Here is a 14,443-nt window from a genome sequence, read left to right as displayed (position 1 = left end):
AAAGGGGCAAGAGTTAAAGAATGAGGCTAAGAGATGGGTGGAGGAGAGAGATCGATGAGGTTCTGATCCACTATTTGTCTCAAGTGAGAGTCCCAGAGTTTTCCAGTACCCCCAATAAATTGTCCTGGCCTCAGTCTTCGTTTCAGGAGTTTCTTCTTCTCCCAAGTGCTAAGGACCAGCTGGAAGCCCACCCCTAGCCCTGCCTGATCTCTTGTCCTGTGCACTGGGAAGTGGGCTCTGAGCTGTTCCAGTCTCAGAGCCTCCCTCAGTTTCCTGGCAAAGCCTTAGAGCTCAGCACTACCTTCCTGCCCAGCTTCCTCTGACTGACTCCAGTTTCCTGGAGATGAGGCCATCCAGGCATCTCGACCCCTAGCCGGGCCCTTCCATCACACCTCTGCCAGCTTCTCCACAGCAGAATCTTAAAACACCAAGCCTGCTTCCTGCAGGACCCACCTTCCCAGGGGGAGGGGGCGCACCACCTGTTCCTAACACCTTTGCCTTGAAGGTGGCAAGTAGAGACAGAGGCCAGGGTCTGTAGCAGGAGTGCTGGATGATTCAGTTCAGGAATGTGATCCTAAACAGCGGTTAGGAGGGAGTCAGGCCTATGCCACACTCTGATAACATCAGTGGAATTTTTAAGGTAAACATCTTCCTTTCTTTCCCCTCCAACAGCCTGCCATGAGCGAGGTCAGCCTCCACCACCCCATCTGTTCAGGTTTCCAACTTCCCCCGCCAACTGTGGCTCCTTAAAGCCCCAGGAAGGGCTGAAGGGATCATCATCACAGTACCTGCCACTTCTCAGGTGCAGTCTTTGAGTGCCAGGCAGGACTCTGCCACTGTACCTCCTTTAACCTCCTACGAACCCAGCAGGGAGGTTTTGCTGACTCCACTTCATAGATGCAGAAAAGGAGGCTTAGGAAAGTTAAATGACTTGCCCCGGGGTCATAGAGCCGGTAAGTGGCCACCACCAGGATCTCAGCCTTACTGAGGCTGGAGCTCGTAACCACTTGGCTCAAGGAAATGGAAGCGAATCGCACTCACTCCGCGCGAGGCAGCCAGGACCAGGCTCACACCGCACTTTCCTTCCCAGGCTGCATGGGTCTAGCCCCGGCCCTGCTCCTGGAGCAATCACCTGACGGGGCACCGGCATGTGTCCTGGAGGGTGCCCCCACCCTTGGACTTCGGACTCCTGTCTCGCACCCCCCTCTTGCTCGCCCTCTGCCCGCAACCCGGCCGCCCTGCCCCGGCGAGGCAGCCAGGACCAGGCTCACACCGCACTTTCCTTCCCAGGCTGCATGGGTCTAGCCCCGGCCCTGCTCCTGGAGCAATCACCTGACGGGGCACCGGCATGTGTCCTGGAGGGTGCCCCCACCCTTGGACTTCGGACTCCTGTCTCGCACCCCCCTCTTGCTCGCCCTCTGCCCGCAACCCGGCCGCCCTGCCCCGCCCCGCCCCGCCCGGGCCCTCACCATCGTTGCTGCTGCCTGGCCTGCTCCCGCTCCTCTGCCAGAAGAGCTGCAGGGCCCAGAGCCTGGGAGGAAGCAGAGGGGCGGAGCGGGGGCGGGGTGGAGTGGGGGCACTCTCTCTGAGCAGCGACCGGGCCAAGTTCAAATCGAAAGCAGTCAGCAACAGCGACTGGGGTCCTTAGGGCGCCTCCTCCCGGGCTGCTAGCTACCAGCTTCGCATGGCCTGCTAGCTACCAGCCTTGTGAATTGGGGCTACCACGCCTGAGCAGCCTGGCACTAGCCGCCCCCACACCTGGGGGCCCAATCTGTGAAATGGGCACAGTGGAGTGGGCTCTGGAGTGGACTCAGAGAGGCCTCTCTGGGGCTGTGTCCAAGATCAGGTAGATCAGCCTTACCTAAGGAGGCATAATTCATTCATTCGACAAGCAACCGAATGAGTGTGTTGTCCAGCACAGCGCTAGGCACTGGAGACACCTTGAACAGCTGGGTCTCCGCCACCTTTGGGAGTGCATCTCACTCATAAGCAAAAACCAACCCCCATAAAGTTTATTCACTCTACACATTGTAAATGCTCTACCTGCCCTGAATTGTATATTTTTAAATGGTCAATTGTAATTATGTGAACTTCACCACAATTAAGAAAGAAAACAAGAGAGTCATGGGAAAGATGCCAGCTCTAGCTTTTCTGTAGTTCCCTCTTTCCCAAAGGGCAAGGGCAGACCTGCCCTGATATGACCCTGCTCCTCAGAGGATGGATGAGGCTGGTGTGTCTACTGCCCCTCCAGAGCCTTCCTGAGCTGAATCTGCCCATCTTCATCCTCTCCTCTCACTGCTGCAGAGAAGTCACCTGTTCTCCACCCCACCCCTTCCACCCCCAACATCTCAAATGTGGCTCCTCTTGAGGAAGTGGGTTGAGGGTTCCCCTCCCTGGGGTTGAGCCCCTGTGAGCACAGACCCCCACCCCCACCATGAAAGGTCTGGGGCCCCAGGAAGAGGTTTCACCCAGTTCCTTGGTCCTAGAGTCCAGGAGTGGACTGAGGAGAGGACAGACATAGTTGTGGCAGACTGCCCAGAGTCTCTTCTGTGCTTTCTTCCTCCCTCCCCAGTTTTTAGAGCATGATTCCAGCACCTGACTTCCCAGTACTAGTCCCAAATCCTGTTTCCCAACGCTGCCCCTCAGCACTCCATCCCCAAAACATGTTGTTTTCAATTCTGGAAAGCTATGGAGTAAATAGGGACAGAGATGGCAAGAACCCTTCCCCCAAACCAAGGCAGACTGGGCACTGGAAAGAGTCACAATGACAGTGGAACCTGGTGGGGAGGAGGGAGGCTCAAAGACAGAGAGTCCCATTGTACATGGAGAGGAAAGAGGGCCATGGGCCCTGTCCTGTGACACTGACTGTGCTCAGCCACGGGACATGGGGAAGAGATGCTTGCCCCTTTAGGACAGCTCAGACCCAGAGGCCCTGCTAAATCCTTGAAGGGCAGAAGCAAACAAAAGACAAATAGAACTTGCAGAAGGAAGAGAAGGAAAAGCAGTCCTGTTCCTCTGACCCCCACCCCCCACCATAGACAACAGGGCCACAGAAGAGAAATGGCAATGATGGGAGAGGCTAGAGGCCCTTAACCAGAATTCTGAATGCTCAGTGCAGGTAGGCCCCATGTCGCAGCTAATGCTTCCAGCAGAAAAGTAATAAAGGGATATGGCAAGACCCAAGGGGTACACTTAGAAGTCTTGCATACCATCCTAAAATGCTGTGAGGGTTTTGAACTTTCCATATGCCAAGACTCCCAGAATTTTTTTCTTGAGACCTGTGACAATGAATGAAAAAAGAGAATAAAGAGAGACAGGAAGGTTATGTCATTCTTAGAACATCTGCTCTCCACCCCTCCAACAACTCGGGCCACAAATGGGAGAATCTCAGTCAGGGGGTGTCTTCAGGGAGAATAGGGCCAAAGGCCAAATGCAAAGGGAGGAAGCACCTCACAAACTTAGGGATACTAAAGAGTCTTTATTGCCTACCAGTCACTATCAGTGTCCCAGAAACATGCTGGGCCCTTTGGGTCTCTCTAGTGAACTCTGAGGACCCATGAAATGCAGTCACAATCCAGCTCTCTCCTTCTAGGAACCAAGGTACTCCCTGGGGCAGACAACGTGGCAGAGGGCCTCAGAGTCAGGGGCTGGAGGATCAAGCAGCATTCCCTGTGGGGAAGGACACGAGAGAGAGGGCCCCTCTTGGCACCCACCATGGAGGGCTGCCCTGAGGAAGAGGGCAGGGCGGGAGGGGTTCCCTAAGTTACTTAGGGGATGGCACCAGTGGCAAAGAGCACAATGAAGAGGATGATGATAAAAACAATCACGCAGATGAGGACAATCATCTTCACGTTCTTCCACCAGAACTTCCGAGCCACCTTTTGCGAAGTTGTCTTGAAGTGCTCAGACTGTAGAGATAAGGTAGAGAGTGACTCAGTGCCTCCTTCCACTGGAACAAGAGTACAAGCAGAGGCCTACATGCCATATATCTAAGTATGTAAGTGATACACTGAGGTAACAGGCTGTTAAATAAAAAATGTCCTGTCCTCCTACCTTGACAAATATACCTTCATAACCATCTGGTGGGCCAAGTTTAAATTTAGAATTCTTGGGCTTCCTAGAATTCTTGGGCTTCCTTTGGCCCCCTGCCTGGCCCCTTCTCTTCTTACCCCTGTACCGCCATGTACATTGAGGGGCCTTTTACACATGCTCACACCCAGGAGTGCAACACTGGCAGCACAATCCACCCTTGGAAAAGAAGACAGGCTCCAGGTGGGTATGTCTCCTGGTTCCATGAGTCCTTGCCCTATGAGGACTGCTAAAGCTGGAGGAGGTGAGGGGAAGTGCTCTTCCTTTCCAAACTGGAGTTGCAGAAACTAAGTTACACTGGGCCATGCTCCCCAGGTTAGGCTGTGGAAAGAAGCATTGAGTCTCAGGGAAACAAAGAAGCTATGCCCAAGATTACATGCAGGATTCAGAAAGCCGCAGCCAGTGTCTCCCTGTGGACATGAAAACTTAAGCTCCAGCCTTTATTGAACTTTAGAGTCACCCCCTCTATGAGCAGCTGGATTCTGCCCCTGGCTGGAAAGAGAAGAATGAGGTCCAGCAAGATATGTGGAAGATACTATTCTAGCCTTCAGCTAGCAGAGGATCCCATCAAAGAATTTCACTGCTCTTCCCAGCATTTTTTTAACCTGATTCAGCAATTCACTAGCAGTTTTACGCCCCCTGCATAATAACTCCTGGAGCAGGCCAAAGACCCTAGGACGATTTTCCAGAGCCAATACTTTGCCCTGGGAAGATCAGGTTCAAATAATTGTAAAGGAGAGACTTCAAAAGGGAAAATCAGTTTCTAGGAGAGAAGCCTAAGAATGCCTGGGTTCACTGTACCATCTTTTTGTCTCAGAAAATGGCTCCATGGGTCAGCCCTCACCTCCCAACCCCTGTCACAAGACCCATTACTGGACCCCAGTATCAGTCAGTGGGGTAGAACAGAATCATAAGTGGGGACTCAGCTCATATTAATTCCCAAAACAGCTGAAGAGGCAGTCTTCCCTTCTGTTCATTTTGCTCCAACACCACCAACCGCCAGATCCCCAAAGATTCTTCCTCCCTCTCTTCCTCTTGCCCCCAGGGGGCTCTCCAACTCACTGTGGCTTCCAGATCCTCTGTCTTGTTGCGGAGATGGTCCAAGTTTTCTCCTCGGGCCAGGATCCGCTCCACATTCTGGGTCATAATATTCTTGACTCCCTCCACCTCGCTCTGCAGGTTCCGCACTCGATCATTTCCTCCACCTCCACTGGCCTCCTCCTGGGCAGCAACGCAGTGGTTAATTAGGCCAAATAGTGAAGGAATTGAAACTCGGCATTGGAGGCCAGAGGAGGGGAAGGTCTAAGATGGACTTCAGCCTTTTGTAATGCTTGAACTGTTTACAAAGAGAATGTTTTCGTGCACTACTCATAATAAAAAATAAATGCATCCGTAAGCCCCTGGTGCTAGACTAGATCAAATATCTTTTCAGGTCCTCAGGGCCCCTGACGAGGAAAAGAAACACCGCTAAAGCCCTGCCCACTGCTTCCTTGCTCCTCAAAGAGCATCAGAGAAGACAGTTGAGCTAGCTTCTCACAACGCAGAACCCCACCACCATTTCCCAATTCCCAGATCCAACAGGGTCCTCATTAAAAATGCCTGTGCTGGCCAGTAGAGCACCCTCACCTGACCTAACCCTCCCTCTCCCCAAGACGCAGCTGGAGAGCTACTTCTGCCCTGGCCTCCTTAGCAGCCTAATTGCTGTGACCCAGAGCACCAGCAACTAGGCTCCAAGTCCTTCACAAGGCCCCATGAGAGAGAGCCGTTGGGCCACAAACTTCTGCTTTCCTCCCACCATTTAGCACCATGTGCAGACACCAAACCATAGCCGCTTAAGCAGTTATTAAATAAAACCAGCAGCCTGGGCTTTGGGGGAAGTGGAAGGCAAGTCCTCCCAGCTTAAAGCCTCATCCTGGAGGCTTCATGATAAGGTTTTTGAACAGGGAGGGAAAAACATTATTAAGCTCCTCCCTTCCCTAACCCACTGGATCTCCAGAAATGGGCTCCGGTGTGGGTCCAAACTAAATTATCACGAGGAACCAACTTCTGGTTCTTTTACAAACCCTTAGCTCTTCCTCATGTTTATGGAAAGAGGGCCGATTCCTTGAACTGGGTAGCGAGACAAATTCTTTGGGTTTCTGTACAGGAATAAAGTGAAACGCGGTTGGGGGAGGTCCAGCCGCTGGGCTAGAATCTACACTGGAACAGCAGAAGCGCTGCCCAGGAATGTCGCAACACCCAGCTGGTCTAGGGGAGAGGACTGGAGGAGGAGATGAAGGGCCACTGGGCAGCTCCATGCCTAGAATTCGGATCCCCCACCCCCACCGAAGCCCTGCTCCAGGCCAGCAAAGAAGTCAAGGGAGGAAGGGAGTAGAGAAGGAGCAGGAACACCAGCTCTGGCAGCTTCGAGCTATCTGCAGCCAGTTGTCGAAGAGAGGCCACTGGCAGCGCTGGCCCAGCCCTCTGACTTGCCACCAACTCCCCTTTCCTGATCCCCGGCCCCCTCTGGCTCGCCTTTAAATCAGCCCCTTTCTAGTTCCCCGCTCTCTCACCATGTCTCAGAAGCTCAGGCCTGTCAGCAGCAGAACTCGCCTAGTCTGTTTCCTCCCAGGGCGGCCGGCGGTTCACTTCCTGCTTGCTCCAACTTTCAGCCCGCCCCCGCCCACCTCGGAATCCCGAGCAGATCCAGCCACACCTCACGCAGGTTTCCCCAGGTAGGCGGGCACTCTCCACTGCCCTTCCAGTCGCCTCCCAAACAAGGGTTTAGGCTTAAAGCAATAGGGCTCCCTGACATCCAAAGTCTTCTAACTCGTCAGAAACCAGAAAAGAAAGAGAAGGCAGCCCTCCCAGGTGTCCTGAGGCTAGTAGACCCTCTGATATAGAAAGGGCAGCTGGCTCCTATTTTTTATGTCCTGAATATCTGACTGCAATTTCTAGAGACTGAGATCAACCGTAAGCAGCCTGCCAGGCCTAGTTCACATGGAAGCAGAAAGGAGGCATGAACATGTCTTGCTGGATGACCCTGGCTCCTATGTCCCAGTGTGGGCAGAAAAGTCTGGAATGCTGTGTGGGAAAGCTCTGGGTGACTCACTGTGTGAACCTCTTCACCTCTCTGGCTCTTGCAGGTGCTAACGAGAGTGGTGGTAAGTAAAAGAGCACAGGCACCATGCCTAGCACAGTGCTTGGAATGAAGGACTATCCCCTGCGTGAATCAGAGTTCAAAACTTGCATTTCCCTTCAATGGCCACCACCAGGGTAGGTGAGCCCAGCCACAAAAGGTTAGAGGCCTTATGGACCAGAGAGGGGGGCCTGGGCTAAAGATTTCTCCACCAACCTGGCGCCAGGCCACAGAAAATCCACTCTTCCCAGATGGTGTTTATCAAGACAGAAGAGTAATAACAGAGACATGTAGAAGGAGAGAAACATTTTGTCCCATCCTAGAAGTAACAGTTCCAAGGGGGAAATGTCAGCTTCTCTAACAAATACTTTTTAAAGGGTCTAATACATTTTGGAACTCTATAGCATCTTGAGACATTTTATTCTATTTATGATGAAATATTATCCCCAAGTAGATAAGATTGTTATATTTTGCAGGCCTGAATTTTTGTGCACTTCCACCCTGCTTTCACAGAGAATGTGGCTGCCCCACTCTCCACCATCCTTAGAAAGGCTACAGTGTGGTCAAGTGGAGGTGGATCAGAAATCTTGATCTGCATTCGTGCTGTTTAATACACTGGCCACATGTGGCTGCTGAGCACTTAAAATGTGGCTAGTCCGAATTGAGATGTGATGTAAGAGTAAAATGCACACTGAGTTTCAAAGACTTACTATGAAAAAAAGGACATAAAAGTCCCATTAGTAACTTTGTTTATTGATGACATGTCGATGAATGTTTTGAATATATTAAGTTAAATAAAAAAATTGATAAAATTAATTTCACCTATTTCCTTTCTCTTAATTTGGCTAGTAGAAAATTTTAAATTGCAAATGTGACTCAAATTACATTTCTATTAGACAAGCTGATCTAATACCTTAATTTTTTAAAATTTTATTCTATTATTAGTTTCAAATATACAGTACATTGGTTAGACATTTATATAGTTTATAAAACAATCCCCTGATTGCTCTCTCTCCCCTGGCTCTCTACCTAGCCATTACATTACTGCCACTGCATTCCCTATGCCGTGTTCCCCATCCCCATGACCATCTATCAACTACTAATTTATATTTCTTTAGCCCTTCACCCCTTTCTCCCAGCCCCCCAACCCCTCTCTCCTCTATACCGTAATATTTATGTGACTCTGGAAAAACTTCCGTTACATTGCTAAGTCTTAGTTACCTCATTTTCTGTACCTAGCACTTAGAAAATCCTCAGTTAATGGTGGCTACGGTGGTTACTATTATTAAGAGTTCTAGATGCTAAGTGAGGTCTTGGATAGGGGAAAGTGAGAGGTGCCAAGAAACAAAAGGCCAGAGTAGGATGTCTGAGGAGAGCAGGAAGCAATGGAGGAAGGTCCCCAGGACGGGAGTCAAGGTTACAATAGTTGAAGGGTTACTGGGGTCTGGTGCACCTCTGACAGACTAAAACATACCTCGGTGTCCTATGGGAACTGACCCTTGGCCTAGACCCAGCAACCATTAGGGAGCTTCCAAAGTGCCCACAGTTGGGCCTGTGATCTGTTTACCCTCATCTTCACCATGCAGAATGCCTATGGGCTTGGCCTTACCTGTGCAAACATTACAATGTTACCTTTTGTCAGAAGACCACCTGGTTAACACCCTCACAAAGTGAGATGTTCCGTAAGGCGCCGAACTATAGGCTATGAGCAGAAATGGTACCATGGGCAAGATGCAAGACAAAAAACAAGTCAAGGAATATCTATCCCAGGAAAAATAGAGTGTCGGTGACTTTGTAAGTGGCAGGACTTGCAGCCAAAGAAGCAAGGATGGTGTGATCAACATTGTTCTCAGTCCCTGTGTGATCAGATTTGGGAGTCAGCTGTATTACTGTCTATTCATGTAGTCTTGGGCAGGCTACTTCCCTCTGGGAGCTTTGGAAAATGGAAATAAGAATGAAAGCTGCTTTACAGGGTTATTATTGGTATTAAATGACATGGGTATAATTTCTGTATTTCTGCTAAAGCACTCTACAAGTGAAAAAGGAAATGAATAGAGAAAATGGAATAAGGAAATAGGGTAAAAGAAATATTAACAGCCTGCAAAGCGACTGTACAAACTTTGGGGTACACTGGCATATATTCCAGTCTTCTTATTTGTGACCCAAGTGGGCCATTTTCTCCTGTACCTCTTAGGGAAAAGACTAGAAAACAAGGAAAAGGCACATTCAGGAAGCTCGATTGGAATTGCTCCCTGGAAGATCATAGAGCTCTCACCACTACCAAGGCCTCTTTTGTCTCTAAACTCCTTTCGTAAACTGTTTTACACTACCGGCCGCCCCATCAGTGACACAGTCACCCTCATCTCTTCCAATGCTTTCTCTTCCTTTCTGACAGTGCCCTTAGAACCCAAATGTCCTACCCTTGGCCATCTTCTGACTGCACTTTCCTGGAGCAGCAGCAGTTCTCTATGAGGTTGATTTTGCCCTCCAGGGGACACATGACAATGTCTAGAGACATTTTCGGTGACCACAGCTGTTGTGAGTGAAGAGATGGTGTGTGCTACTGGCAAATAGTGACTAGAGGCCAAGAATATTGAACTTCCTACAATGGAAAGGACAACCCCACCCCCCAACAAAGAATTATATAGACTAAACTGTCAATAGTGCTAAGGTTGAGAAACCCTGGTCTTCCTAGGGAAGTGCAATACCTTTACAGTTTTAACAGCCATTGATGTGTCCTCAAATCTGTATCTCTAGCCCTGACCTCTTGGTTGTCATTGCTGCCTCTCCACTGCCCTGGACAGTCCATAGACACTCCCAACAGCCAATCCAATCCCTTTATCTTTTCCCCATGTTCCTCCTCCTAGTAAGTACTCCCATTCTACCAGTTTCCCAAGTGAGAAATTCCTAAGTCATCCTACAAAATCCTAAGTCATCCTACTATATGCATCCTACATAAGATATCACTAGGTCTTGAATCCATCTTGGTCATGTCTCTCCCTCCTTTCCAAACCAGCTCCTGCTTTATTGAGAGCATGAACTTTCACTAGGTCTTGAATCCATCTTGGTCATGTCTCTCATACTTAGCCCCTCCTTTCCAAACCAGCTCCTGCTTTATTGGGAGCATGAACTCTTCTCTGGACAATTTCACCAACCTCCAAAGTGACCTTTCTTTTCTCATCCTTTCCAGTTTTTATCTTCTCAAAACACAGATTTGAGTTCACTCCACCCTGCCCCCAGGGTAAAGCCCAAACCCCGAAGCTTGGCATTCTAAGACCCTTCTCAACATGCTTTTCCAAGTTTATCTCCCCTAACACTCACTTTTCAGACCTCCGTCATATCAAATTACACACTCTTCCCCAACACAGACCATCCCCTTTTATATCTTTGCTCAAGTGGACCTTTCTCATGATGAGTGAATATCCTGGTTCACTCATCACTGCCTGTGGAAAGTCTATTCATATTTAAGACATTGCTTCCATGAAGCCTTCCAGATTTCTCCACTGAAGTTAACTTCTTCCTTGTGATCTCCATCACATTTTATCTTTTAGAGAATCTATAATATGCTCTGCCATTAACTGCATACCCATTTGACTCCTCCAAGACTCTAAATTTTGTGAAAGCAGGGTCTGTGTCTTTACTTTAGTACCCTTTGTAGAAAATAACATATACCCTGCACATGGTAGGCACTCACTAAATGTCTAGGGTATTGAATTGAGAGACCTGAAAGAGGGCTTCTTTCTCTGCAGTGCAGACAGAGGGCAAGATAATTTTTATTAGAAAAGACCCATGAAGAAATTTCTTTCCTAAATTTTGAACTACTTTATGGATAAATGAATACTAAATGCCATGAGTCTTTATATATTCATCCTGAAAGGGTAAACTAGAGATCAACCCCTTGAACAAAAACAGGTTAAAATCATGGGATGAAAGGTGTTCATTTATTAGCTGTATTTCTCTCACCCAGAATGTTCTGTTTACCCGAGACTATTAAGAACTTTTGATTTCTTTCTCTTTCAAAATTGTAATCATTCAAAGCCCAGCAATTTTTGAAAAAACTTTCCCAATTTCTCCAGTCATAATTCATCTTTCTCGCTTTGAAATTCACTTAATATTTTCTACATTCTATTATTATTCTGTTATTTCTATGTTCTCTTGGTATTGCTTCCTTACCCTTAAATTTCTATAGGACAGAGGCCATAACTTGTTTCCTCCTCTGTAACTTGTCCAGTTCTTGGCACATAACAGACCATAAATGCTGAACTTAATGGAACCATCTGATTTTGAGTGGTCCTAGAAGAGCTAGTTCAAACTTCCAGCTCACACTGAATTCATTTGTACCGGGGTTTGGCTGTGGATTAGGAGATCCATCCCCTAAATAGATCTAAGGATTCCAAAGTGATTTGGCTTGCCTTGCCTGTTAGTATTTTCTAGAAGTGGGCCAGACTCTCAACAGCAGGAACACTGTTAGCCCAGTGATTCCACTTGCCAAACTCATCTGTCTCCAATAATCCTTACTTTTACATCTACCCTTGGCATTCTTTTTAGGATAATGGTTCTCAGCACATGGTCCATGAACAACCTCAAGTCAAGGACAAATCTACTTCTATAATAATACTGAGATGTTACTTGCCTTTTTAGCTATGTTGACACTTGCACTGATGATGCAAAAGCAATGGTGGGTAAAACTGTTGACAACTTAGCAGAATGAGACAGTGACACCAATTGTAGTAGTAGTCATTGTATTCCTTCCTGCTGTGCACTTGCAATTTTTAAAAATGCCATTTTTGATTAAGAACATTCTTAGTGAAGCAGTACAAATTATTAATTTTATTAACTCGAATACACATCTTTTTACTATTTTATGTGAAGAAATGAGAAATATGTATACAGCACTTCTGTCTACCCAAGTATGTTGGTTTTCTCACAGTTGTTCTAAGAAAAAGAATTTGTGCAATTAAACTGCAAGCTGAACCAACCTTTGTTTTTAAAGTAACAGACTTTTTGAGGGGGAGTGGTACAGTTCCCATACACCTCTCCATACTCTTCCCATTTCTATTAACATCTTACATTTATTATAATTAGTGAGCTAATATTGATATATTAACAAATTCCATAGTTCACATATTTACACATAGTTCACTGTGTTGTACAGTCTATGGGCTTTGACAAACATATAATGTCATATATGTACCATGACACCATAATATTATCATCCAGAATAGTTTCACTTTTCTAAGAATCCCATGCTCCACCTATTCATCCTCCCTCTCCTCAATCCCTGACAACCCCTGATCTTTTTACTATTGTCATAATTCCGCCTTTTCCAAGACATCATACATTTTGGATCATACAATATATAGCCTTTTCAGATTGGTTTCTTGCACTTAGCAATATATATTTAAGATTTCTCCATGTCTTTTAGTGGCTTGATAGCTGTTTTGTGAAAGGACCATGTATGCAAAGCAGCCTCCAAATTCCAAGGGGGCCAATAAGCCAAAGAATGAGGCAAACAGGTCCAGCTTGTTGGTTTAGAGTTTAATAGGGTACTTACATTACATACAGGAAGCAATTTCAGGTGGCAACAAGATGAATGGATACAAGACGAATGGATCCCCACACCTCCCCCGATTCCAAAAGCAGTGAGAATATGTAGATGACCAAAGGGATCAAGGAGCCTTTAGGGAAACATCTAGGGCACCTGTCTCCAGAAAGAGAATTAAGGGGAGTCTTGTGATCGATCAGCCCGGAGCTCTATGTATGTATTTCAAAGCTCGTCTAGGGGAAGGAAAAGTTGTCATGGGTCTGGGTTCACCCAGATGTCAAGATGGCAGATTAGCTTTAAGATGGAGTCACTTACGTTCTCATAACTTCATTTTATCACTCAATTTTCCATTGTATGGATATGTCACAGTTTATCTATTTACCTACTGAAAGACATCTTGGTTGCTTCCAAGTTTGGACAATTATGATAATGCTACTATACATTTGTGTAGGCATACATTTTCAACTCATTTGGGTACATACCAATGAGCGTAATTGCTGGATCATGTGGTAAGAATATGTTTAGCTTTGTAAGGAACTGATCAACTGTCTTCCAAAGTGTCTACCATTTTGTTTTCCCAACAGCAATGAAGGAGCATTTCCGTTGCTCCACATCCTTATCAGCATTTGTTGTCAGTGCTTTGGAGTTCAACCATTCTAACAGGTAGCTCATTGTTTTAATTTGCAATTCCCTAATAAAATAAGATGTCGGGTATCTTCGTTTTTTTTATTTCCTTTTAATAAATGAAGCACTATTTTACTTGAAAGGACATCAGATGACAAACTGTGGTTATTCAAACTGGCACATTAGGCAGATATTTCCCCAAAAGAGGAAAGAAGGGAGCCTGTTCAAGAAACAATAGACAGTATTTGTGTTGCCAATGATAAAATTTGAGTTTTCAAGTGAAAATTAGAATTTTGGAAAACTTGTATCTGCCACTGTGAGCTTGGCAGCACTTAAGAGACTGAGTTTGGAAGAGTTGCGCAACTCAATGAAACAATGTTTTCCAAATGACCCATGCATGATATTACAATATCATGATATTACAATATCATGCATGAGTAAATGTCCATTCGAAGTGCAAGATATACAAATGTTTTTAATGTAATAGAGCATAAAGTTCATTGATATGGTTTCAGATTCCACGTCTAACTTTAAAAAACTATCACTTGCAAGTTTAGCTGTGGTATCAAAGAAACATATACACAATTATCTAAAAGGCCATTAAAATGCTTCTCCGTTTCCGACTATGTATCTGTGAGGCCAGATTTCCTTCTTATATTTTTATCAGTCAACACCACTTTTCAACAGATCCAATGCAGAAGCAGATATGAGAATCCAGCTGTCTTCAAACAAGCCAGACAGTAATAAGATTTACAATACATACCACTCTTCATGCTTTTTTTTTTTTTTGGAAAATATACTTTTACTCATAAAAATCTTATTTAACAATGGGTTGATTACTTTTTACTGAATGTATACATATTTTAAACATTTCTCAACATGGTACATACGGAAAAATGTAGCCAACATAAATAAAAGCTCTTTAAGGTTCTCAGTAAGATATAGCAGTGCAAAGGAGTCCTGAAATTAAAAAATGAGAACCGCTGTTCTAGGATGCTTTCCTCTTATCCTGCTAGCCAATCTCAGTGCAGAGAATTAAGATAATACAGTCCTGTTCAAAACTCGCC

The 14,443-nt window shown here is 46.3% G+C and overlaps 1 protein-coding gene and 1 long non-coding RNA gene across 2 annotated transcripts in view; both read right to left on the bottom strand.

The window, feature by feature from the left end:
- Positions 1 to 1,676, bottom strand: part of LOC107196082 — a 5,847-nt gene extending 4,171 nt beyond the window's left edge. The window contains exon 1 of the long non-coding RNA XR_003048038.1: positions 1,470 to 1,676. This is a non-coding gene — a long non-coding RNA (uncharacterized LOC107196082). The remainder of the gene's footprint in view (positions 1 to 1,469) is intronic.
- A 1,782-nt stretch (positions 1,677 to 3,458) lies between these two features.
- Positions 3,459 to 6,814, bottom strand: VAMP8 (vesicle associated membrane protein 8). Its single transcript, XM_006917692.3, has 3 exons — positions 6,642 to 6,814; positions 5,152 to 5,310; positions 3,459 to 3,908 (listed from the first exon to the last, which is right to left on the bottom strand). Exons 1-3 carry the CDS (start codon positions 6,642 to 6,644, stop codon positions 3,768 to 3,770), a joined length of 303 nt encoding a protein of 100 aa, XP_006917754.1. The 5' UTR covers positions 6,645 to 6,814; the 3' UTR covers positions 3,459 to 3,767.
- Between the last annotated feature and the right edge of the window lie 7,629 nt (positions 6,815 to 14,443).

The sequence above is a fragment of the Pteropus alecto genome, unplaced genomic scaffold, assembly GCF_000325575.1.
Source record: "Pteropus alecto unplaced genomic scaffold, ASM32557v1 scaffold117, whole genome shotgun sequence".
NCBI classification, from domain to species: Eukaryota; Metazoa; Chordata; class Mammalia; order Chiroptera; family Pteropodidae; genus Pteropus; species Pteropus alecto.
Note: the sequence above shows the minus strand (reverse complement) of the source record. Positions and strands in the feature narration are given on the sequence as shown.

Coding starts and splice junctions, on each gene's coding strand:
- VAMP8 (XM_006917692.3), bottom strand. Junction 3,909..5,151: donor CAGAGGATCTGGAAGCCACA/GTGAGTTGGAGA, acceptor TTATCTCTACAG/TCTGAGCACTTCAAGACAAC.